Source organism: Dipteris shenzhenensis, chromosome 13 (assembly GCF_047967505.1).
Source record: "Dipteris shenzhenensis isolate YYH24624 ecotype China chromosome 13, Dip_SZ_1.0, whole genome shotgun sequence".
Taxonomy (NCBI): Eukaryota; Viridiplantae; Streptophyta; class Polypodiopsida; order Gleicheniales; family Dipteridaceae; genus Dipteris; species Dipteris shenzhenensis.
Window position 1 is genome coordinate 22,181,318 of NC_141608.1, and position 26,574 is coordinate 22,207,891.

A 26,574-nucleotide genomic window follows, 5' to 3' on the forward strand; every position below is an offset into this window, starting at 1 on the left:
GGAGACAAAGGTGGTTAAAGATATAATACTGAATAGCATAATTTCTATAGGCGACAATGCTACAAATGTGATGGATAATGGGACCTTTGGTGTGTTGCTATCACATTTGGATCCCATGACAAATCAAAGGAGTATGTGGGTCCTTGATGTTGTAACTACAGTTCATTTTCAATGTCAGACTCTCGTAAAAAGATTGATAAATATTATTTCTATGGACTTTGAAGATGGATAGAGAAATTCAAATTTGCTTCAAATCCAATTGATATTCAATTGATTCTATTCTAAAGCTGAAAGCAAATTGTCGGTATGAATACTTCCATGCTTCATTATTTCTTAGGCAATTAATGGGATACTACTAGTCAAGGAGAGATGTTGCATTTTTAAAATGCCCATGACTAGTCCAACATCTTGTGTTGATTTAGTGAGGATTAGGATGCGAAAAAAAGGGGATTTGCAATATTTATGGGTTTGCTTTGATCATGTGGGAAGGGTGCATGTGTGGTCAACAATGGCGACACATGTGTATAAACCAAGGTATGCACATTGAGCACTCTTAAGTTGATGTGAAAATTAACTTTTTAGATGATGTTAAAGAGCTTTTTGCTGTCGTGATTAACCAAAGTCTATAGACAATAGCCATTTGTGAACTGAAAGTGAAAGATGCAATAGCTCAGATAAAATTTTTGGAGACAAGAAATCTTGTGATGAGAAACCATGGTGTGATGGATGTTCAATTCCATGGCTTCATGGAAGATGAGGCATGGCAAATTAGAATGTAGTATGGCAAGTTTATGGAAAGGATCAAACTACACCACTAGTGGGTAGGGAAAGAAGGTGCTTGTTTCATTTTAACTCGATAGTTTAACTAAGATAACGAAGAAATGTAGAGTGGTGGAATAGAGACATAGGCATATAGAATTATGCGAGTCATGGAGAAATGCAGAGCATGAAGATGCAAAATAAAAATAGAATATTATCAAAGCCTTCTGGTGAACTAATGTTTCATACACCTAACAATTGCTTGCCTTGGATACATGAATGCTATAAGTATCAAATCATGGAGGAACATATCTTCAAGAGTTTTGAGATTAGCTTGCTTTGACATGGGTTATCATGCATATGCTATCGTGTCCAATGATGGGAATGTATTTTTATTATATTTGGTAGAAGAGGAGCATGCAAACAAGCCTACTCCCAATATGCCTGTATCAAAACATAGGAGTTGGCTGGCTGCTATGTCAAACTATGCCAGATCGGGGGGCTGCATGGAGCTTGTGTTGGTGATATGGTTGGTTCAATTCTACAAAGTGTTATGTGTCTTACATAAATGGTAGGCATATTGGGATGGGACCTAGTTTGTAAAAACTTGTAAAGCAGGTGGTACCAGAAAAACCTAATGCAATTCACGAACAAGGATTTATAAATATTTTTCATGACATTGTCCAATGAAGCTTTCTTGGGTTCTGAAAACGAAGCCTTTGGATGGGGATGAGGTCACTATTGGAAAAAAAATACAAGCCAAATATTGGCTTAGGGATTCTCCAAATGTGTGACACAGACCTAAAATTGAGTATGTAAATGTGGAAAGGACATCAGAATTGAACATTGGGCTTCCTCTAAGATGTACATTGCCAAATAATCATATCCACTTCGTGAGAACTGTGGTGGAAAAGTAGATACACAAAGCATTTTGGGCGATGGAAGATTAGGCCTACGTCCTAGTAGGAGTAAAGTCATATGCATGGGTGATGTGTGATTAGACGATTCCTAGTGGTAGTAAAGTCATATGCATGGGCACGAGCGATGGCAAGAAAAAAGTAGGAAGGCAATCACCTCGGGTAGGGAACAGAGAACAATTTGGCCCCAATATTCTTTGGGAAGCGATCTTATAATGGGGGTGACAGATGCAATTCATCCAGATGATATGACTCATACATGGAAACTAAACAAAAGCATAGTGCCATACAACAATGGCCTGTTGACAATGGAACCAACATGAGCCAAGAGGAAATGGACGCATTGAACAAAGGCGGTTACATATTAGAGTTCCATGATGTGCAAGCCAATAATTGGTGTTAGAACGTACTCCCCGACCCGAGCTAAAGTAGTTGATTAGCTTATACATTTCGTGCTACATCTGTTGAGGCATATCCAAAGGGACCTTACAATGATGAAACATATCATATTGTGAATTCTCCAAAAATGATAAATCATTTCGGCTTTGACAAGATTCTAGAGTAAAATCTGAGTCATTCGTTCATCCTTTGTCTCTGAGAAAAGCAATCTTCCATGAGAGTTGAAAGTGGAATTGAGCTCCTACATGCCATCTTCTAATGTTGTTCAGACCTTGTAAACCACATTACAACTCCAGAAAAGGTGGAAGTGTGATTCCACACACCCTACAAAGACTGCACACTGAAGAGATAGGTTTCCATTTGAAACTCCTATCTTTTGTAGGAAAGTTACCTCTGATCACTCTCCATGGCCCAAAAGACAATTTACTTGAGAAGATGGCTTTCCAAACATGTTGAATCTTTGCTAGCCAAATGGAAGAGGCTCCAATGGAGCATGCTACTTCTGATGCATTTAGGTATCTCTTGAAACATTGGCGATTGTCTCAAGTGGTAGACAGTGCCCACTCTAAGACACGATGAGTAGTTTGATTAGTTCTAACCCAATCACAAAGATCAATTGGATGTATCAATAAGTCACTAGTCTGCCACTCTTCCTAGATACATGCATATGTCCTAGAGCTGAACTAATGTTCTTTGACTAACAAATTAAATCTATAAGATAACTCATGAGCTGACTAAAATCTCCATTGATGAAGATCCCAAAGTCGAGCCAACTTCTTATTCCTCGGGCATGCAAACGTTTGGAAAGGTGGAGAAAATTTCCCATTCTTAAAGTACGCATCTCCTCTCCGCGTGCCCATCCTATAACGAATATTTAAGAATAACAACAAAGCACGAAGATCCAGCAACAACGGACACCTCACCAAACGGCCTCTACTAGTTCGCAAGGCAGCCAACCAAATGAGACGTGCTAGCGATAAAGGAATCATACACAAGCACAGACACGAAGCGTACGCTGAACCCGCTGCAAGGAGTATTTATAAAAAATGTGAAGTAGCCTCTCGCTCGCTTCAGGCTAACACAAAATTAAGGACGGACAATTTAAACCAACTCAGCAGACGGCGTGCCCTAACACGTGACAGAGTCATCCGAGAACACGAGCCTCGAAATGGTACTTCAAAGATGGTACACTAAGATTGGAAGTCCTCTTCATGCCTTTTCTTGACAATATTACTCTCTCTCTCTCTCTCTCTCTCTTTCTCTCTCTCTCTGATCTAGGGCCTCTCTCTCTGTCTCTCCGCATAAGACAAACAGGAGACCCCTACATGTCTCATTCATCCTCATGCTCATCTCCACAACAAGAGCACCAGATTGCACGTACAAATCTCATATCTATTGTTCATCGAGAACGGTAAAATTCGCTCTTATTCATTGTTCGCCTAATCGTGACCCAAACAAATGCTCAGCAGCGTCTTTACGCTTTCATAAAGTGGACGTTATGGTGGTAAACTCTGTAGTTTCCGTCGTACAATGTTTGGGTTATGTTAACGTAACCCCTCACACCTCGGAAACTGCCAGTGCCACCTACGACGGCTACCTCTGGCGCCGATACAGGATTGACCAGGCCTTGTATCTGGATGGTGCCCGCATAGTGACCGTAGTTGTAGGTGATGCTCTCCACCTCCAAGGAGTAAGCAATGCCCGTGTAACTTACATCGAGGGTGAAGCCCCTGGCGTAACCCAGGAGTGTGGAATTTCGTTGAGGCCCCTTGGTGACGTTGAAAGCAAAGAGCTCAGCGCTCCCGAATCCAGCAGCGAGAGTGGGATTTACGGGCGGCAGAAACTTTTGGTCGAGGCTAACATCGCCCACTAAGACCTGGACATAATACTGCAGTTTGGACTTATGGTACGGTCGATGAGCTTGAGCGTGGACTAGTGGGACGAGAAGGGCAAGGACAATAGAGACTGCGACAGGGGAAATGGTAGAGGCCATAGCGCTTGCATGAGGTAAGAGGAAGCGGGACATTTGCTTATTTATAAGTCTCTATAGGAGGAGACGAGAATTAGCTGGCGAGCGGCGTGAAAATTCAATTTGAAAATTCAATATGTCTGAAAATTCAATTTGAAGTGCTGGAATGCACAGGTTCGTGAAGTGCTGGAACGCACAGGTTCGTGAGAGTGGACAGGTGCTTGCATCGTGAGGATCGTGAGACGTGACAGGATCATTTGAAAAAGATTCAGGGCAATCGGGAGGAAAAGACAAGACGTGGCGACGGGCACCCATGACTAGCGCAAGTTTGAGGCTCCAATTTGGTTTAAGATTAAGGGTTTGGGGTGCTTAGGCACTAGGTTTTAGGATTAAGCGTTTAGGGTGTTTAGGCACTAGGCTTTGGGGTATTTATGGAGTAATTCCCACATGGATTCTCATTAGACTAGAGCCTCTAGTCAAACGATGGGCACCAGCCACCACCGGTCTCATCATGCATCCACTTGCCTGCATGCATCTTTAGGCAAGTAGCATTATGGAAAGAAAAGAAATTCTAGCTTCGCGTTGAACCACATGTCCATTTCTTAACCCTTGGATTATAATATAATAATAGCACAACATTACATAATCATAACCACCTTGTTGTTCTCTTCAATGGTCGTCTCCTTTCATCCAGCTGCGGCTTTCATGCTTGGACCTCGTCAGGGGATAATTTTCCCATCAGCATTCTGACTGTTCCTTTGCACAATCTCGATGATCGTACTAGTCAACGCTGAGCTCTCAATCCAATTCATCTTCTATGGCCATTCGGATAGGGTTTGTTCAACAATGTTTCGATTCTTCCACTGCCAATAGTGTGATCTTATCGCATTTGTTGCTCCTCCTCTGCCGCAAGATTGTAACTTTGTCAAGCACTGAAGGCAGAAGCTATGGCTCCACTATATCCTATTCAGCGCACAGTGAATCCGTAAACATCCTTGCATTCTCAGAGAATTCTTGAGCAAAAAGAACTTCGACCCGGATTGAGCGATGGCAAGCCACAACAAATCAATAATGAATAAAACAGGTGCGACGTACCTGCTTAATTTTGAGTTGGTGAAAATGAGGGGAACCTTTGAGGCACGTCTAGCCATTCCTAGTTGAATGTCTACAAAACCGCACTATTTTCTCAAGGTTTCGATCAAATTCCGTTGGTGCCAAAGACCCGATATGTTGAGGTGGTACAAGCCGTAAATATATCAAAGCTAAGTTTCGATAGGTTTTACGATCTTTTTGACAATTGAACTGGCTCACTTTCATTTTAGACAACATGCTTGAATGAGAGATTACGGTTGATCATAGCATATGTAATCGATCTGATCATGCCAGTTTTGTCTTACCCATCCGATTCCTACTTCAAATATGGAGATTCTTGTGTTGAAGGTCAGATCGTTGAAGATGGAGTCAAGTACAAAGGCAATCAAGTCCCAAATTTTGAAGCAGTGGTGGCAAACGCATGGCTAATGAAAAGTTGTGATTTTTTGCGATGCTTTTTGCTCTTCTAATGGTGGAAACAGAGAAACATCAAGCTTTGAGTTCTAGGCTTTTCAGCCACTTGTGGCTTTGCATATCCTTTCCTTGTGGCATCATTATTCCCTTCAACTATTCCATTAGAAAACCTCCCCGCCTTCTGAAGCAACGGGCAAAAAACACAAAACCTTGATTGTCGATTATGAACCTAAATGTGCAGTATTCAATGATTCATAATCAAGTGGTGTTTCATCCTGGGCTTGTTATGCCTTGGCCCAAAAAATCTACGACCTTGTTTTGCCATCATCTTCTAGGGTGTGTGTGTGTGTAAGGGGCCAATAGGTAGGCTTTGCTTGTCAACCATTTCTCCATGATTGGAATCATTTTTTGAGCTGTTCCTCATATTGCAGACGCAGAATTCAAAAATACATGGATGGAGTGGGCTAATGCTCTAGCAAAAGATCTGGAGTGGTTCAAAAGTCAAGCGAATGAAATTCCCGAACCTAGTGAACCTGGTCTATCATACGCAAGTTACCTAAATGAACTCATTGAGGCAGATCCACCTACCTTCATTTGTCACTTTTACAATGTGTATTCATGGGGGGGCATTCGTGTCAAATCTTTTTTTTTTGCCCTTATTGCACTTTGGTCAGGTGCTGAAAACATAGGGAGCTCAATTTTACAAGTGGGATGGCAATCTCAAAGTCTTGTTGGGAGGTGTGAAGGAAAATTTGAACAAAGTAGTTGAAGTAAGTCAGTGGTCCACTAGTATCCATTTGAATGGAGACATGATGTCATGGTGTATACAGTAAATTTACCAACTAACTGTAGTGTGTCTGTATTATACTTTTAGGGATGGACACGAGAGGAAAAGAACCATTGCTTGCTAGAGACTGAAAATACAAGTTAATCTCAGAAGGACTAGGATGTAAGAAATAAGAGAGTGTTTGTGGAAGGACTATGATGGAAGAATACAAGTGCACTAAGGCACGATGTGTTCACTATGATAAGGATAAGGGTTGGAATAAAGTGAGAGAAGCATTGGAAATGCTCTACTTTAAGTGAGTGGAGACTGTCCAACTAAATAAAATTTTGCAGAGCATTGGGAATGCTGTACTTTAAGTGAGTGGAGCATTGGGAATTGATACTTTGCCATGAAATATATTACAAATATTACATCATCACATATTCATATCAAAATTCTCATCACAGAAGGTTATATTTCCAAATATAAACATCATCACACATTCATATCATAAAATTGTTTGCATGAAATAAATATATAAATATCATGACTAAATGCCACTTAAGTAATAAGTCAAAAATTGGTGTATAATCAACAAAAACTACATCATGATTCATACATTGCAACAAATAAATGTCAACCATAATATGCATGGAGTAAACAACATCATGAGAATATGCTCCTCATGCATATATACAAACACAACATCATACATGCATCACAACTCTTCTGATGCTTCTAGTGGAGACTGTGGCAACTCTTCTGATTCTTCCAATGGAGGCTGTGGTGCTCTAGATGTACACTCAGTCTCTTCTTCTTCTGTAGTATGTAGTGCTTTTGGAGTAGACTCAGTATCCTCTTCCTTAAATGCAAGCGGAGGCTGTGGCAACTCTTCTGATGCTTCCAGTGGAGGCTGTGGTGCTGTAGGTGTACATTGAGTCTCTACTTCTTCTGTAGTGTGCTGTGCTTTCACAGTAGACTCAGTCTCCTCTTCGTTAAATGCAAGCTCTGATATTGCTTCAGTTGCATGTTGTATTCTAATGGCAGCAATTAGGTCTCGAATGATTTCAACCCTAAACAATTGTATATCCTCCTCTGAATATTTGAGCTCCAAAGAGTCTTCCGATGAGATCTGTGGCTTAAGTGAGAAAATTTCTTTGAAAATCAACATGCAGTTGTAGGCAACTCTCCACCCACAACTATGCCCATCTTCCTGCTCTCTACTACTAAAGTCTAGCGAGTCTTTGTACTGTCCTGTTTCTCTGATAGCGAATACCAACTTCTCAATCAACCTGCTCATCATGACATATTAAAAAAACTTAGTGTGTCTATTACATAAGGTACATAATATAGAAGTAACAACGGATTAATAGAATACTTACGTTTGCACTGAGCCATGAAAGCCTGCAATCGAGTTAACAACCAACAATAGTTGTCTTCAAGGTCCCAAACCACCAGACTCCAATGTTCCCTACATGAATAATTAAGAACCATTATTATTTAACACAATGTTGCCAGTATAAGATGAAAATAAAGGTTGCCATGATACTTACATCTCGTGATATGCCATAAATAGGACTCGCACACCATGTAAATGTAAAGGCTATAACCATTTACAAACATCGGCTATCATCTTTCTGCTATCGCTAAGTATAGGAGAAAGAAGGGAATCCAACATATACACGCGGTTTTGTACGGCTCTACCAAATCGTGAGATAACTATACTGCACCAACAAATAAATGAATATTAGCTTATTAGATTTAATCAAAATATTGAATTATCAAGCAGAGAAAAAGTTTGTATCAAACCTGAAAATGGCCATCATAATGTTATTGACCTCATTTGAAGCTCTAGAGAGGATTGAAATCTCCTCTCCCCCAAATTCAAGATACTGAGGTCTATGTTGAATCATAACCCTAACATTAAAAGAGCTTCCCAATTCTTCCAATGAAGCCATGTTTGTAGAGTTGAGGTCTTCTATCCCCTTTGACTCTTTGACGACATTCATTTCGCACTCCTCTGCGCCATTATCTATTTGCCTTGTGGGAGGGTCCATAATGTCGCCCTTAATGATTGCTCAAATGGTACATGTTATAAATGCATAGAGATGCAAATCCGTATATGTTGATAGTGTGGTGTCATTTTGTATCTCAAAAATTTGACCAAGTACCAAAAAGCAATTGTAGCCCACCCTCCATCCACAATTATAGATGTGGCTATCCTCTTGATGTGATACCTGAAATGTTATATACTCTATTTGTTGTGCCAAGTCACATTGCCGCATTACTGTGTCGATAGCACCTACTAACTTTCGAGCTGATCTGCACATCAAAACATATAACAATAGTGAATATGTGCATTGCATATCAATCTACATGTCAAGAAGTGACAACAAGTGTAGTCTATACTTACTCTAACACAGTGCCATGGATGGATGTCATTGAGTTGGCAAAGAAGCACTTCTTAGCAAAGATGTCCACGACTACCAGACTCCAATGTGAGCTGCATTATCAATAAAGAATAATTACTGTGTTTGAGACAATTCTAGCAATGCAATAGAAAAAACAAGTAGGGTTTGATGCTTACTTCTCATAATATGCTGTAAAAATAACTCGTACATCATTCATAGGAATGTGCTTCAACCACTTGCAAACATCTTCTATGGTTTCTTCTTTGTTGCTAAGCACTTCTGAAATACAAGGATCGAGCATATATGAAACACTTTGTATATTTTGCCGAAAATTTGCTATAACATTACTATATTTAAAAAAAAAGTATTAGCTTCTTGGGTTTAATCAAAATAAGCAAAGTATAAAGCCAAGGAAAAGGCTGCATCAAACTTGAGGATGGTTGTAATGACTTTGACATTAACCTCTTTCTTAGGATTCAAGAGGATTGAAATCTCTTCTTCACCAAATTCAAAAAAATGAGGTTGTTGTCACATTAACAACATAGCGGTGAATGAACTTCCAATCTGCTCCAATAAATTCATATTTTCATGACTCATCTTATTGAGAGAGTAGTCTACATTGTATTCTTCTTCACTTGCTATGTCTTCTACATCATCCTACTATAAAAATATAAAAAAGTTATGCGATGTACACATCCCAAATAAAGGCTTAAACAAGCAGATAAGGTTTCATACATGCTTTCATTAGAGTGAGTCTCTCCTCCTCTTGGAGCAAAAATTTAAAAAGTAAGGTTTCATACATGCTTTCATTAGAGTGAGTCTCTCCTCCTCTCTGAGGAAAATTTTAAAAAGTTATGAGATTTACACATCCCAAATAAAAATAAAGGTTTAAATAATCATAGAAGTATAAAGATAGCATGCTTTCATTAGACTCAGTCTCTTCTCCTCTTGGAGGAAAATATAAAAAAGTTATGAGATTTACACATCCCAATTAGAGGCTTGAACAAGCATACAAGTATAAAGATAAGGTTTTATACATGCAGCAATGTAGTCATATTTTTAGGTTGTTTCCCAATGGTAGCAATTAGACGCTGAATACTCTTAGCCCAAAATGCTAGCAGATCGGCTTCTATATATGATTCCATTTTGAATAGTATCTCCAAATCAAAAATCTCTCTAAGAAACAACATGCAATTGTAGGCAACTCTCCACCCACAGCTGTGCCCATCTTTTTGCTCTACTAGTAGATGTCTTTTGAATTCTACTTGGTCTTGTTGCTCCGTGGTTGTTCTGACAGCAGATACTAGCCGATATGCAGCACTGTCCATCATGACATATTAAATATATTAATATGTCATGATCATAAGATACAAAATAAGAAAGTAACAAAAATATTAAGAGAATAATTACCTTGGGGAGTTGGCATGATAGCCTTTCATTGAATTCACAAACCACAAACAATTGAGTTCAAGGTCCCAAGCAATCAGACTCCAATGTGAGCTACATGACCAGAATAAAAATGATTATTGTTTTACACAAACTTGCCAAAGAAATAGTAAAAATAAGGTTAGAGTTGATTCTTGCTCCTCATGATAAGGCATAAAGATGACTCGCATCCCATCTAAATTCAAAGGGCTTAACCAAGTACAAACATCTTCTATAGTCTTTTGAGGAGAGCTAAGAATAGAAGAAAGGAGAGCATCGAGCATATAGACACGATGCTACACTGCACTAGGAAGCTGAGAAATAACTACACTGCACCAAGAAATAAACAAATGTTAGCTCATAGAATTGATTTGCATTCTGTACTAGGAAACTAATATATAACTACACTGTAAACAAATAAACAAATGTTAGCTCATTGAAGTAGCAACAAATAAACAAACGTTACCTGAGAATGGCCAAGATAACATTGTCATTAACCTCTTTTAAAGGATTGGAGAGGATTGAAACCTCCTCTCTACCAAAGCTCAAATACTAAGGTTCTCGTTTCAAAACGATCCTAACTTCAAATGAGCTCTCCATTTTATCCAATGCAGCTAAATTTGCAGAATGGGTCTCTGTCATAGCTTGTATTCTATGTTTGCGGTCATTCTGCTTTTCCATGGTGTCTTTAAAGCTCTTGTGCTCATGGGATTATTCAATCAAATTTAGAGGTGGTTGCATTGCTAAATTAGAAGGGAGTGCCTCCATATTGACTTCATCCATTTCTTCTCCCTCTATTGCCTATAAACAAATATGAGAGATTAGATTCATTATCTTTAAATTCAAATCGTATTTAAAAAATTGTATTCAGTTGAGAAATAGAGAGTTCATACCACTAAGTATTATCGTAGTGTTCTTTTTTCATAAACCTACGAGCCATAATTATCAAAGAAGGCATCATCATGTTTTTCTTTATCCACCCACCTCTCTCTGAATGGGTCATGTAAGTCCATCTTTTCATCATCATCAACTCGGACATTATGATCTTCAAGGTAATCATCCATGTCATTAGTGTCCTTGTGATCTATCTCTTTTTCATAGCCTGTGGTTAAATCTGCTTGAAGCTGAAAATAAGCCATGAAATGCTTGTTTTCAATAATATTTGTGGAGTTGCCTTTTCTGAGGAGATCCTCAAATAAATATCCCATCCTGCACAAGGTGACCTCCCAACCTGCCGGTAGCAAATTCATCATGGTAAGCAAGAGACTCCCACTTTTTGCAAGACTTCCATAGTTGTTTTTTGATAATGTATGGACCTGGGAATATCTTGCTCTTCTAGCATCAATCTCAAATTATTTCAATTCCCTCTTATGTTCTTTTGTAAGGAGTGATCAGGGTTGGGACTCCGCATACACAAAAAGAATGATTTAAGAGATTGAATCGCTATGCCAAATTCTCTCTTGCCTCTCTTTGCTGCATAAACACGACTATAGATCTTCAAATCTGATGAATATGCTTGCTCTAGAGTAACCTGCATGGCTTCTCTCATGTAAGAGGTTACTATTTCTGACCCATCTTCATCCTTTTTAATCCACCTGTTTGCCCATAGCTTTACCTTGGGTGTTGACAAAGAAGCTATATGCTTGACCACATTATAGTCAATGTTACAATGAGAAAGTGGAATTTGTTTCTCTGACAGCAAATACTTAATGGCACTATGCACTACATCACGCCTCACCTCTACATTGATGCATTCTTCCATGTAGTGGTCTTTGTCTTTTTTTCCAAAAAACCATTCTTTCTTTAAAATTTTTTGTGCTGCCATGGATGCATACTTGTCAGGTAAGTACTTTCTAGGCCTCCACATCCTTGCCATCAACTCCTTCTTATCTATTACCTTTGACTTTCCGGAGATAAACAAAGGAGCTTCATAGGTCAACTGTCCACGCTCATAAGCAACGCAATTTTCAAGCATCTCATTGAACACTTCAACAGGACGAAATATGATAGAAGTGTAGTCGGCATATCTATCCCTCACCACCTTGAGGCTTGTCATATTTTCTTCTCGCTCTTAAGTTCCCCTAGGCACAACTCCACTCAAATAAGTATGGAAGTTTGTGAGTGTGTCGGCATCTGCTTTTATGACCTTTCGCTTCAAATCAGGATTTGGAGAACCAAATGTTGTCCATATAACCTTTGCCTTCTATAAGGCCTCTGATGTTGAGGATATCTTATGCTTTCTATGGACATAATGATTAAGTCTTTCGGACTCAATCAAATACTTGATCTCATGCTTGAATATACAGATTGTTGCAGGATAATAATGGAATGAACTTATCTTTGCAAATTGTTCTAAAGTGAGTCTTTTGACCTCCTTTGCTTCCTTTGTGATCTGATTACAAGCATAAGCCCAATGTTGACCATCAATGGGCTGGAATCTGCAATGGAGGAATTCCTTCTTTGCTTCCTTTAGCATATTCTCACCTTGTGCCTCTTCCCCTTGTTCATGTGGAATATTTTTAAGAGTGTCTTTAAAGAATTGACGAAAGGTTTCCTCGAAATGTGTAGGCCCTGTAAATGTTATTTGATCCAGAAAAATATTTTTGATTGGACAAAACATTATTGGGCGCAGGACCACATTGCTTACCACAGGTTTCTTACCATCTCTCAAAGCCTCGTATATTTGTAGTGCATAGGATATATCAAGGCTTCGGCTATTAGTAAAGATAGCTGCGGCTTCCACATCTTTGGCATTCACAAACCATGTCCTTTGACCCCAGATATATCCCACATCATCATCTGTAACTGCTTCATTAAGACACAGATTAAGATTTTTGATTGATGTGAGTTCATCCTGATCATCTTCAGCCTCGAGTTCTAAGTCTTCTTCATCTTTCTCTTCTTTTAACCATTTTTCATCCACATTCTCTCTCTCTACAGTGGGACGATGCCTTCTTTTACTGCTTGGAACCGTGGCTCTTGCAGTACTAGCCTTTTGCATTTCACGTCGTGGTTTACTAGCAAGAGCTTCTAGCATAACTGCAATGGATCGACCTTGATCTTCTTCAAATTTTTTTTAATCTCGTGCACTCAAGGCTTGTGTTTCATCATCCTTAGTTACATCCACCATTTCTTGCTCTAGAAGTTTGCACTCATGTTCTACACATTTGTGACAGTGTGCATGTTCTTCTTGTCCCTACATCGAAGTCTGAGCTTTTTTATCTCCTTCATGTGAAGATCCTTGAATATGAGGAGCATATTGTGCATCCTGAAAGTACTCAAACATTATCTTTGCATGCATCCTTTTTGCCACCACACTAGGAAATTGCTCCCAAGTATATGCAAGAGCCTCCAATGCACTTTGTAGCTCTGGAAACTTTGATGGTTGAGGAGGAGGCATCACAAAGGCCTTTGAGTCTTTCCTTGACACAACAAAATGAAGACCGCCAACTTCAGGATCTGAACTCTTTTTGTAAAAATATCCATAAAAGTCTCTTTTGGCTCTATCATTATGCCTACTACAAGGCTTGAAGTCATATCTTTTTTGAAGAAAGTAGCATCCCATGGATCTTCAACATCATTGAACTCCCTTTTTGACATAAGTAGAAAGAGTCTCTTTTCCTTTTGATGAAGAAACCAAGCTCTTCTGCCCATGTGATATCGAGTCCACCTACTAAAGCCATTGGGGCTATATTCCTTTCCTTTCAAATTCAAAGTGACATCAGAGACCCATGCTCTGATCTCAGAGTCATCTAGGATAGCCCCCACATTAGTTGATTGCTCCATAATCCTACAAGAAAAGATAATGAAGAATTTAGATACATACAAGTGAAGTACAATATACAACGCTTGATACAATAAATGTGGGAAAGAGCCCAAAAGGCTTTACGAGGCTTCATATGGCAATAAATGTGGGAAATAGCCTAGAAGTAACACTAGGAACAAAATGGTGTATAATGTGCGATCGACTATGCAAAGCATATCCAATCGACACAAGACTTTGCACGTTCCTCAACCTAGGCAGTATTGACTTGTGTGCAAAGTGGCATCCCCATCCGATAAGTACTTGTTTGAAAAATACACCTAGGATCGTGTTTTTTGACGGTTGTACATGACACCAAGGCAAAAATGGTAGTTAATACTCAATCTACCATGTAAAGCATATCCGATGGGCACAATACTTTGCACATGCCTCAAAAGCAGTGGTATGGTGTTCCATGCAAAGTGGAATGCCCATTCAATAAGTAATTGGTATGACAATACACCTAAGAGCATGTTCTTTGACGGATGTGCATAACACTAGGGGGAAAACGGTGTATAATGTGTGATCCCCCATGCAAAGCATAACCGATAGACACAATACTATGCATGCACATCAACCTAGTTGAAATTGACTTTCTTGCAAAGTGGCTCCCCCATCTGACAAGTACTTTTTAGAATATCACACCTAGGACCATGTTTTTTATTGGTTGTTGTCCATGACACTAAGGCAAAAATGATGTTTTATGCTTAATCGACAATGCAATGCATATCCGATCGTCACAATACTTTGCACACATCTCAACCTAGGTATTATTGACTTACATGAAAAGCGGCATGCCCATCCCATAAGTACTTAGTCGAATAACACATCTAGGACTGTGTTTTTTGACGGTTGTGCATGACACTAAGGCCAAAACAATGTTTAATGCTTGTTCGACAATGAAAAGCATATCCGATGGGCACAATACTTTACATGAGTCTGAAAAATTGTGGTATTGCATTGCATGCAAAGTTGTACACCCATCTGATCAGCAGTTGGTCGGATAACACACCTAAAAGCGTGTTTTTTTATGGTTGTGCATGACATTGAGGCACAAACGGAGTTTAATACGTGATATACCATGCAAATTACATCTGATGGGGACAATACTTTGCACCCACCTCAACCTAGGTGTTATTGAGTTTCATGAAAAGTGGCATGTCGGTTAGATAATTACTTCATCTAATAACACACCTAGGACCATGTTTTTTTACAAATGTGCTTGACACTAAGGAAAAAATGGTGTTTTATGCTTGATCAACAATGCAAAGCATATCCAATGGGCACAATACTTTGCACACACCTTCAACTAGGTGGAATTGACTTACATGCAAAGTGGCATGCCCATCCCATAAGTGCTTGATCGGATAACATACCTAGCAGCGTGTTTTTTTACGGATGTGCATGAACTAGAGTAAAAATAGTATTTAATACTCGATCGACCATGCAAAGGATATCTGATGGGCACAACACTTTTTCTACACCAAAACCTAAATGGTATAGAAATGTTCTTAAAGAGGCACACCCATCTGATAAGTACTTGATCAGATAACACACCTAAGGGCATGTTTTTTTGTGGATGTGCATATCACTAGGGAAAAAATGGTCTATAATGCGTGATCGACCATGCAAAGCATATCCAATGGTGACAATACGTTGCATGCATCTCAACATAGCTGAAACACACTTATGTGCAAAGTGGACCCCCATTCAATAAGTACTTGTTTGATTAACACACCTAGGACTGTGTTTTTTCATGGTTGTGCATGACACTAAGGCAAAAACGGTGTTTTATGCTTAATCGACAATGCAAAGCATATCCGATGGGCACAATACTTTGCACACACCTTCAACTAGGTGTAATTGACTTACATGCAAAGTGGCACTCCCATCCCATAAGTGCTTGATCAGATAACATACCTAGCAGCGTGTTTTTTTACAGATGTGCATGACACGAGCAAAAATAGTATTTAATGCTCGATCGACCATGCAAAGGATATCCGATGGGCACAATACTTTTCCTATGCCTCAACCTAGGTGGTATTGAAATGTTCTCAAAGAGGCACACCCATCCAATAAGTACTTGGGGAAGTAGCAAGCTAAGGGTGTCCACTTTTTGTTCACTCCCCAATCCTTAGGAGGTGGAAAAATAAGCTTTTTAGCACACAAAAATGCAAATCTCACCTACTTCCCTATGGATCTAGTCTTTGAAGTCTTCTGACACAACATCACATTTGCTATTGTGCACACAATCGTATAGTCTGATCGAAAATTCGATGCACACACAAAAAATTTCTTTGTGTCACACGGCATGGTTCCAAGGTGGTCACACGTTGAAGAGCAATCTAAGAGCAATCTAGTGGATGAGTTGAGGCTCTCTATAAGACACTACGTTTTGGTTCATTTTAGCCATTCTTAGCCATTCTTGCCTCCTCATCACTTTGTCACACCTTCCATCCTACTTTCATTGAGAATGGGTTCTCAAAGCCGTAGAGCTAGTAGACGTGAAAGATGTAGGAACCCCCCCCCCAAATCTCATTGACGAGGAGTGCAAGCGGAAGGCTCGTGAGTGCAAGAGAGCCTCTAGAGCTAGAGCTCGCGCTGCCACCACCGATCCACCTCCACATCTACCTCTATATCCCACCTCCACCTCCACCTCCACCTCCACCCCCACCCCCACCCCCACCTCCATTGTCCCCCCATCCTCATCCGCTCCCCTACCTCTATCCTCCACCCTTCCCCTAGCCACCTACATTTTGGCCTCCACCTCTACCTCTTCCCCCTCCACCCTCCCCCCTCCCCCTCCCCCTGTTCCCCTTGGCACCTCCCTTCCCCCATCCACCCTACCATCTCCCATTGATCCCCTTGCCCCACCTTGCAGCAGCAGTGTTGCTTCACGACGTGACTTGCCGAAGTCCACTATCCGTCGTCATACTAGCAAGATTGTGCAGTCTTTTTTTTGTGACCTCACACCAGCTTTGCAGTCTTCTCTTCTCATGTCCCTGATTGATCACCCTGACTTGGTAGAGTGTAGGAGGCTTGCTGGTCTTGGTGCATGTAGAGATAGGGTTGTATCTAGCGAGGTCCTTAGCAGTGTTCAATGTTCCTATGCTTCTATTAAGCATAGGAACTCCAGTGATGCCTTGGCAGCACGTCGTGCTATTGTGGCTGCCATTAGTAGACCTCATATGATAGGCCATGTGCGTATCGCTTCACGTCTTCTTCAGATTGCACCGTGCACATTGTGAGTAGGCATGATTAGGAGGCAGAGTCTAGAGGATAGTGAGACTGATGCTCTTTGGGCTTCGAGTGGTCATGCACCTTGCAGCGATCGATTGTTGGATGATTCCACTAGGTCCTTCATACAACAGTTTTGGGAGGAGCATTGCAGAGCATCCCCGGTGTTCAAGAAGGCATTGCGGAAGAGGGTGTCACGCGGTGTGTACATTGAGCATGGTGCATGTTTTTTGGAGTGTACCCAGACTCAGTTGTACACTCAGTTTTTTGTAGAGGCGCACCCGGAGTTCAGGATTGGGCAGAGATCATTTGAGCGATGCAGGCCATGGTTTGTGCGATGCTCTCAAGAGCGTGACACATGCTGTTGTCACTACCATGTGGATTTTGGATTGATGTATGACGTATTCCGTTCCCTTGATGGTCATAGGGGAGTGGTTCCTACTAGCCCTCGTGACTTCATTCATGCCATATTGTGTACACGAGATGGTGATGCTTTATTCCACTCCCTTGATTGTGTGGAAGGCAGGTGTACTTTGTGTGGTGACTTTGCTAGAGTGCCATGAGTTGCACTAGATACTTGTGATGTACAGATGGTTCATTGGCAGCAGTATGAGTACAGTACCTTGACATTAGATGGTGGTGCACAATCGAGGAGGTTGCAGCTTGTGGGTAAGGAGACACCACGTGTTGTATTCATTGATAGTTTTTTAGGGAAGCTGTACTGCTACATACACCACTCGCACACTGCGAAATGGGAGGATCATGTTCATACACATCATTGTATTAGATTCTATTTTATACATGATGTCCGATGTCTTCTCAATGGGATTTGTTGTGTTTGTAAAACGAAAAATTGTTTATTAGTAGTAATGTTGTAATTTGTGTTGTGCTTTAGGATATTTTAAAAACGTGACTAAGAAAATTCGTGCATGTGGACTTATCTATTGGTCCCTACTAGCACGACTACGTATGAAAAATGGTGCACGTACTAACGAAATACGCATGTGGATAGTTCTATTGGGGATGAAACTTTGCACGACTCTTAGGTCACCCTAGACATACATCCATGCAAGATTTGGTCTCCAACTGATTTGGTATGTGCCACGTGGAAGGTATAATGCGTACATTTTTACAATCCATACTAGCACGACTGCAGCAAAGCTATGGTACACGTACTAATGAAATACACATGTGGAGTTATCTGTTGGGGATGAAACTTCGCACGACTCTTAGGGCACCCTAGACATACATCCATGCAAGATTTGGTCTCGAACTCATTTGATATGCGCCACGTGGAAGGTATAATGCGTACATTTTTACAATCCCTACTAGCACGACTGCAGCAAAGCTATGTTGCACGTACTAACAAAATATGCGTGTGGACTTATCTCTTGGGGATGAAACTTCGCACGACTCTTAGGCCACCCTAGACATACATCCACACAAGATTTGGTCTCAAACTGATTTGGTATGCACCACGTGGAAGGTATAATGTGTATATTTTTACAATCCCTACTAGCACGACTATGTATAAAAAATGGCGCATGTACTAATGAAATATGCATGTGGACTTATCTGTTGGAGATTAAACTTTCCACGACTCTTAGGCTATCGTAGACGTACATCCACACAAGATTTGGTATCCAACTGATTTGGTATGCGCCACGTGGAAGGTATAATGCATACATTTTTACAATCCCTACTAGCACAACTACGTATGAAAAATGGTGCACGTACTAATGAAATACACACGTGGACTTATCTATTGGAGATGAAACTTCACATAGCTCTTACTCTAGATGTACATCCATGCAAGATTTGGTGTCCAACTGATTTGGTATGCACCACATGGAAGGTATAATGCGTACATTTTTACAATCCCTACTAGCACGACTAAACCCTAAACCCTAAACCCTATTGGGGATGAAACTTCACACGGCTCTTAGGCTACCCTAGATGTACATCCACGCAAGATTTGGTGTCTAACTGATTTGGTATGTGCCACGTGGAAGGTATAATGTGTACATTTTTACAATCCCTACTTGCACGACTAAACCCTAAACCCTGTTGGGGATGAAACTTCACATGGCTCTTAGGCTACCCTATACGTACATCCATACAAGATTTGGTGTCCAACTGATTTGGTTTGTGCCACGTGGAAGGTATAATGCGTACATTTTTACAATCCATACTAGCACAACTAAACCCTAAACCCTAAACCCTGTTGGGGATGAAACTTCACACGGCTCTTAGGCTACCCTAGACGTACATCCATGCAAGATTTGGTCTCCAAGTGATTTGGTTTGCGCCACGTAGAAGGTATAATGCGTACATTTTTACAATCCCTACTAGCACGACTAAACCCTAAACCCTAAACCCTAAACCCTAAATCCTAAACCCTATTGGGGATGATACTTTACACGGCTCTTAGGCTACCCTAGATGTGCATCCATGCGAGATTTGGTGTCCAACTTATTTGGTATGCACCACGTGGAAGGTATAATGCGTACATTTTTACAATCCCTACTAGCATGACTAAACCCTAAACCCTAAACCCTGTTGGGGATGAAACTTCACACAGCTCTTAAGTTACCCTAGATGTACATCCACGCAAGATTAAGTGTCCAACTGATTTGGTTTGCGCCACGTGGAAGGTATAATGCGTATATTTTTACAATCCCTACTAGCAGGACTAAACCCTAAACCCTGTTGGGGATGAAACTGCACATGGCTCTTAGGCTACCTAGACGTACATTTATGCAAGATTTGGTCTCCAACTGATTTGGTTTGCGCCACGTAGAAGGTATGATGCATATATTTTTACAATCCCTACTAGCACGACTAAACCGTAAACCCTAAACCCTAAACCCTAAATCCTAAACCTTGTTGGGGATGAAACTTCACACGGCTCTTAGGCTACCCTAGATGTACATCCACGCAAGATTTGGTGTCCAACTGATTTGGTATGCACCACGTGGAAGGTATAATGCGTACATTTTTACAATCCCTACTAGCACGACTAAACCCTAAACCTTGTTGGGGATGAAACTTGACACAGCTCTTAGGCTACCCTAGACGTACATCCACACAAGATTTGGTGTTCAACTGATTTGGTTTACGCCACGTGGAAGGTATAATGCGTATATTTTTACAATCCCTACTAGCATGACTAAACCCTAAACCCTAAACCCTAAACCCTGTTGGGGATGAAACTTCACACGGCTCTTAGGCTACCCTAGACGTACATCCACGCAAGATTTAGTCTCCAACTGATTTGGTTTGTGCCACATAGAAGGTATAATGCGTATATTTTTACAATCCCTACTAGCATGACTAAACCCTAAACCCTAAATCCTATACCCTATTGGGGATAAAACTTCACACGGCTCTTAGGCTACCCTAGACGTACATCCACGCAAGATTTGGTGTCCACTTGATTTGTATGTGCCACGTGGAAGGTATAATGTGTACATTTTTACAATCCCTACTAGCACGACTAAACCCTAAACCCTAAACCTTGTTGGGGATGAAACTTCACACGGCTCTTAGGCTACCCTAGACGTACATCCACGCAAGATTCGGTGTCCAACTGATTTGGTTTGCACCACGTGGAAGGTATAATGCGTACATTTTTACAATCCCTACTAGCACGACTAAACCCTAAACCCTAAACCCTAAACCCTAAATCCTAAACCCTGTTGGGGATTAAACTTCACACAGCTCTTAGGCTACCCTAGACGTACATCCACGCAATATTTGGTCTCCAATTGATTTGGTATGCGCCACGTGGAAGGTATAATGCGTACATTTTTGCAAGCACCTTTTCAATGCTTAATGTTTACAATTATGACACACGGCATTATTTTTAAAATACCTTATGTATTAGATGTGTGAATTGAGATTTCTGAAATTCAAAATCATACTCTTAATTTTAAATACGCACATGGGGATGAAACTTCGCACGGCTCTTATGTTTAGTGTAATAATTACAAGCATTGATATATACGAAATTCAATATGATATTCAAAATGATAAAGTTCATAGCACGAGAAAGAGAGAGAGAGAGAGAGAGAGAGAGAGAGAGACCTTATACTTGAACACTTTTTCAATGCTTAATGTTTACAATTACTTCACATGGCATTCTTTTTTAAACACCTTATGTATTAGATGTGTGAATTGAGATATTCGAAATTCAAAATCATACTCCTAATTTTAAATGTTTATGTTAGATTTGAACAAACTATAAACTGAGATAAAAAAAGTGTGAAGAACATCATGAAAGTACGAAAATGCTCATACATCATAAAAGTAAGAACAATATCATGAAAGTACTAAAATGAATGTGTACATCATCATCATCATCGTGCAGAAGTGCATCCCTAAACAAGAAATGTGTGAAGCCTAAACAATCATCCTGAATTAGAATCTGATAACTCCACATATGATCCTCTAGTCATCCTCTAGCGTGGCTCTTGTATGACCCGCTGCCCAACCATCCGCTGTGTGCCCTCAGGCAAAGCCGGATCAGATGGGCCAGCCTCATCTCCTGCATGAGATGGGCCAGCCTCATCCTGATGAAGAGGAGGGCATGCTGCACGAGCCACCGCTACCATCTCTACCTCCCTTGCCTCCTTTATGTATGCGCATCTCAGCTCCCATAGTCATGCATCTGCGAATACTCATGCCTCAAATCCAGCGCGAGTAATCGTCTCTACATGTAGAAGACACTGGTCTTGGCCCTGCCCAAGCTGCTGCTCCACCCACTACTGCAATGATGTCTGCAACTCTGCCTCTCGCTCAATACGGCATGCCTCCTCTACTCGTGCCTCGTCACCTGGCATGAAATCACCATATGAGAAGCGTCATGGAACACACGCTGCAACCACAGATGTATCAGCACCCTCCTGCATCAGCAAAGCTCTCTGTGCCTCCTCCCTGTAGTGCTCTGTCAAGACCACACGGGCGAATGGATCAATGGCGTGACGATGACTAGGATACAGATCATCCATGCCTAGTCCTTTGTATGTGGCCACATCAATGTCAGCAAAGCATACAGGGCACACTGATCGTGCCACTATGTGGCGGCTCATGCAATGGAGATGTGCGATGTGGTCGCACCCTAGTCCAAACCACCCTACGGTGTCAAACTCCTCGTGGCAAAGGACGCAAGTGGCAGTAGGAAGCCTGGCTATGACTACTGCATCTATGGGTGTCCTAGTCGGCACATCTACAGGAGGAGCGGGGTATAGGGCCACGTTGGGGTCGATCCTATGGCGAGATGGATCACGACTAATATGTCTCAACTGCAAAATATAGTGCTCCACACGATGGTATGCTATGCGTGTCTGAATCCTCTGCTCATCCAAATCTGCCTCCAACAGTCGTACACGAGACTCCATATCCTGTCGCAATGGATGTGCCTACAAATGCAAACATGTCGTGTACATGGTGAGAATTAACAAAAAAACTTCAGTTCAAAACACGGTACAAAAAAATAAACTAAAATAATCAGAATAACTAACCTCGTCCCTAGACTCAGCTAACAATGCCTCCAACTCTGCAATCCGTGCGTCTCGAGTCTCCAACTTGTGCTGGCGTTGTAGATGTGGGAGGTGTTGTAGATGTGGGAGGCTCCATCGATCATCGAGGTGGGGGAGGTGGAATCGAAAGTGATCTCGATAGGGTAGAGACCATGTGGTGCAAGGATGATGCCACTGAATGAACATCCCCCCTAATCTGTCCTCCAACAGCTCGCAATGCCAGTGCAGGGATAGTGTGCAACTCTGGTGCCTCGCATCGACGCCGATATAGTCTGATGCTCCTGACGCCCCATCCTACCATGTCCCGCTCTTGATCCTGGACGGGTACTAAGGTAGTCTACCCGATGACTAAGCACAAACTCAGCGTATAGCTACATGGCAAATGACCTGGCTATCTGACGGTTGTGAGGCAATCGACCACCATTCACAGCGAGATATCTAGGATAAATGTGTGCTGCTATGATGGGGTGCCTACAATGTAAAATATGCAAGGGCAGCCCTGATCGTGGTCGCATCGCCTCAGTGTGACCATCCCAAAACATATCCTCTAAGGCCTGCCTGTGATGTGACTCACGCTCAAACAATTGTCGAGGCTGTCCAATCCAAGCCATGACCAGTGATCTCTACCTCAACCTATGCCTGAAAGCTATCCACAACGTCCTCAACTGTGTCCAATCAACCCAGAGCCTCAATAACTGAATCTAGACTCGCAACCAAGTGAGGGGGTGCCCTAGCATCCTGTAGTGCCCTCATCTCAGCTCTCAGAATCTCTATCTGCATACGAATAGTGGTGCTAGAACTTGTGCGTTGGCTAGCGCATGCACAAAAAAAACACATGGAAATTTATATTCTATTTGGGTAATGAAAATAATATTCTATTCAATATGACTTATAATCTATTTACGTAATGAAAACTATTTGTACGTACTCCTTGATGAGGTAGGATGTCGTTGAGATCATCCTATGCACCTACTGGTAGATGGGCCAAATGTGTGGCTCAATATTATGTTTATCAAACTCAATATTATTAAAAATTCTTAATTTTGATTAAAATTTTTTCAAACTCTAGTTGTTGCATTTTTAAACTTAGATGTCTCAAATATTTTTTCCTTATATGTTTCCCTTTTTTTACTTTTTATCCAATTGATGGAATAAACTGTATGGCTCAATTATTGATGGGACTTTTTAATCTAAGCACACACACACTTTTTTTGTGTGTGGAATCTCTCTCTCTCTCTCTCTCTCTCTCTCTCTCTCTCTCTCTCTCACACACACACACACACAACACACACACACACACACACATACACGCACATACACACACACATGCAACACATCTGGTAACCCTTGTATTTCTTTGCATTTATCAATACTTTGAGGACCCTAGTAAGAAGACTCATTATGATCTGTGTTTGTTAACTATACAGATTTTGACAAGACTATAGGTTTAAGAGATGGTATTGAGGAGAATCTCTACATTTTATTCCCCAAGATAATACAGATGGTTGGGGCAAGTATTATTATACTTGACTAACTTATTTTCCAAAATAAGGAGAATCGTATTTTTTTAAATGCCTTTCTCGCTCTTTGGAAACTTTTCCACATGTGGTGTAAGGACCACATTGTCCACTTATGGCCCCTATACTAAGGACAAATAGTGGAGAGGTTTGGTTAATAAGACCTTCTTTGAATGCTTTACTGCCTTGGGTTTGCAATAGATATGGAGGAGATAGAAGGATATCTAATACATTACTTTGAACGATACACAAGCAAGGTGCATCTAGTATTTCTCGGACTACACATTAAAAAAGAGAGTGGGTTGACACTACAGACCTTTTAAAGCGAGAACTTTGAGAAAATAATTAGGCCTTTTCAATATTATCTATTTTGGTTGGGCAATGCACCTCAACTAGTGGCTATTCCTATAGATCATCACTTGGTTCCCATGCCTGGTGAGAGAGGAGACCTTTGGACAATCATTTACGTATGTGTTTTCCATGCGCTGATGCATTTAGAAGATCCAATTAGCCATACACTTATGCATCTAACCACTGTAGTGTTGGGGTCTTTGCCCATGTAGTGTGGTGTTTTAGGGATAATGCCCATGTGGTGTTTTATATAGCCTACTTACTCTACCTAAATTATGAAACAACTCTTAACCAACTATATAATCTATAATATTCCACATAAAGATTAATAAACGCACATGGCTACCTTAAACTCTTTTTTTCTTTTTTTTTTAAAGATGATTTTGAAGACTAAAATTTAAACGTTTTTTGATTTAAATAAAAATAGCACCAATTTTAAAAATAACATAAAACCTAATTTAATCTCTCTTTTTTTAAATAGATGAATTTAGAAAACAAAATATATACATTTTCACATTTTAAATAAAAATTACGTAATTAAAAATATATATTTAAAAAAACTTAAAATGCATTTGAAATTTTGAAATATTTTATAATCAGATTACATATTCCTATAAACTAAAATAATATAAAAGTTACTTTAAACTCTTATTTTCTTTTTCTTAATACATGATTTTTAAAAACAAAATTTAAACGTTATATTTAATTCAAAACTTCAGTAATTTATAAACTTCAATTATAAATTTTTTTAATAGATGATTTTAAAAAACAAATTATATACTTTTTGACATTTAAATAAAAACTTCACTAACTTAAATAACTTACATAACATAAAAGCTACCTTAAACTCTTATTTTCTTTTTTTTTTTTAAGATCATTTTTAAAAATAAAATTTAAACATTTTTTATTTAAATAAAAATAACACTAATTTGAAAAATATCGTTAATCTCTTGTTTTTTAAAGATGATTTTAAAAAACAAAATATATACATTTTCACATTTTAAATAAAAAATTTCGTAATTCCAAAAATAATTTAAAAAAACTTTAAAATGCATTTCAAATTTAGAAATATTTTATAATTATTCTTATAAACTAAAATTTAAACATTTTTTTATTTAAATAAAAATAGTACTAATTTAAAAAATAACTTTAATCTCTTTTTTTTTTAAGATGATTTTAAAAAACAAAATATTTACATTTTCACATTTTAAATAAAAAATGTCATAATTCAAAAAAAAAAGAACTTTAAAATGCATTTGAAATTTAGAAATATTTTATAATTATTCCTATAAACTAAAATTTAAATAAATTTTAGCAAAAAAAATGCTACATAAAAAAAACCTTACCTAGACTCTCCCGCTCTGTCCATCTCCGTCATTGTCCGTCGGTCGCTCTCATCGCTGCCGCAATTCCTCGACCTCCCGCAAATCCGAAATCGGTCGATGAGGAGGAGCTCGATCGAGGTATGAAGAATGAGGGGGGTCACTCTCCTTTTATAAGAAAATTTAGGGTTTCCCTATCTCGATCGAGGTATTTCACATGCAACATACATATCGCTCCATCATACCTCGATCGAGGTATAGACATGCCACGATACCTCGATCGAGGTATTTTGACATGCCCATACACATCGGTACATGTACCTCGATCGAGGTATTGACCTGCCACGATACCTCGATCGAGGATAGTCGTTTAGATGGCGAATTGCATTTGCGCATGATTGATTATCACATTGGCCTATTCCGGGCCATGGAAAACGCAGCTGATTAGCTTCCGTATTCTGGGCGTGGCAAATCGACTTCCATTATTTGTGTCGAAGCGGAATCTGTTCATACAAGCTAATTCTTCATGTCAGTAGCAGCCGGATGCCACATGTCTCGATTGACATATTCGACATGCGGCCAAGTCATCGGTCCAGCATACCTCGATCGAGGTATGTCAACTGCCCTGTCGGATGGCACATACCTCAATCGAG

General features: G+C 40.0%; 1 protein-coding gene across 1 annotated transcript; it reads right to left on the reverse strand.

The window, feature by feature from the left end:
* Nucleotides 1-3,549: 3,549 nt before the first annotated feature.
* LOC147895175 (pterocarpan synthase 1-like) lies at nt 3,550-4,068 on the reverse strand. Its single transcript, XM_087383422.1, has one exon. It carries the CDS (start codon nt 4,066-4,068, stop codon nt 3,550-3,552), a length of 519 nt encoding a protein of 172 aa, XP_087239548.1.
* Nucleotides 4,069-26,574: the final 22,506 nt, after the last annotated feature.

Coding starts and splice junctions, on each gene's coding strand:
- LOC147895175 (XM_087383422.1), bottom strand. CDS start 4,068: ATGGCCTCTACCATTTCCCCTGTCGCAGTCTCTATTGTCCTTGCCCTT.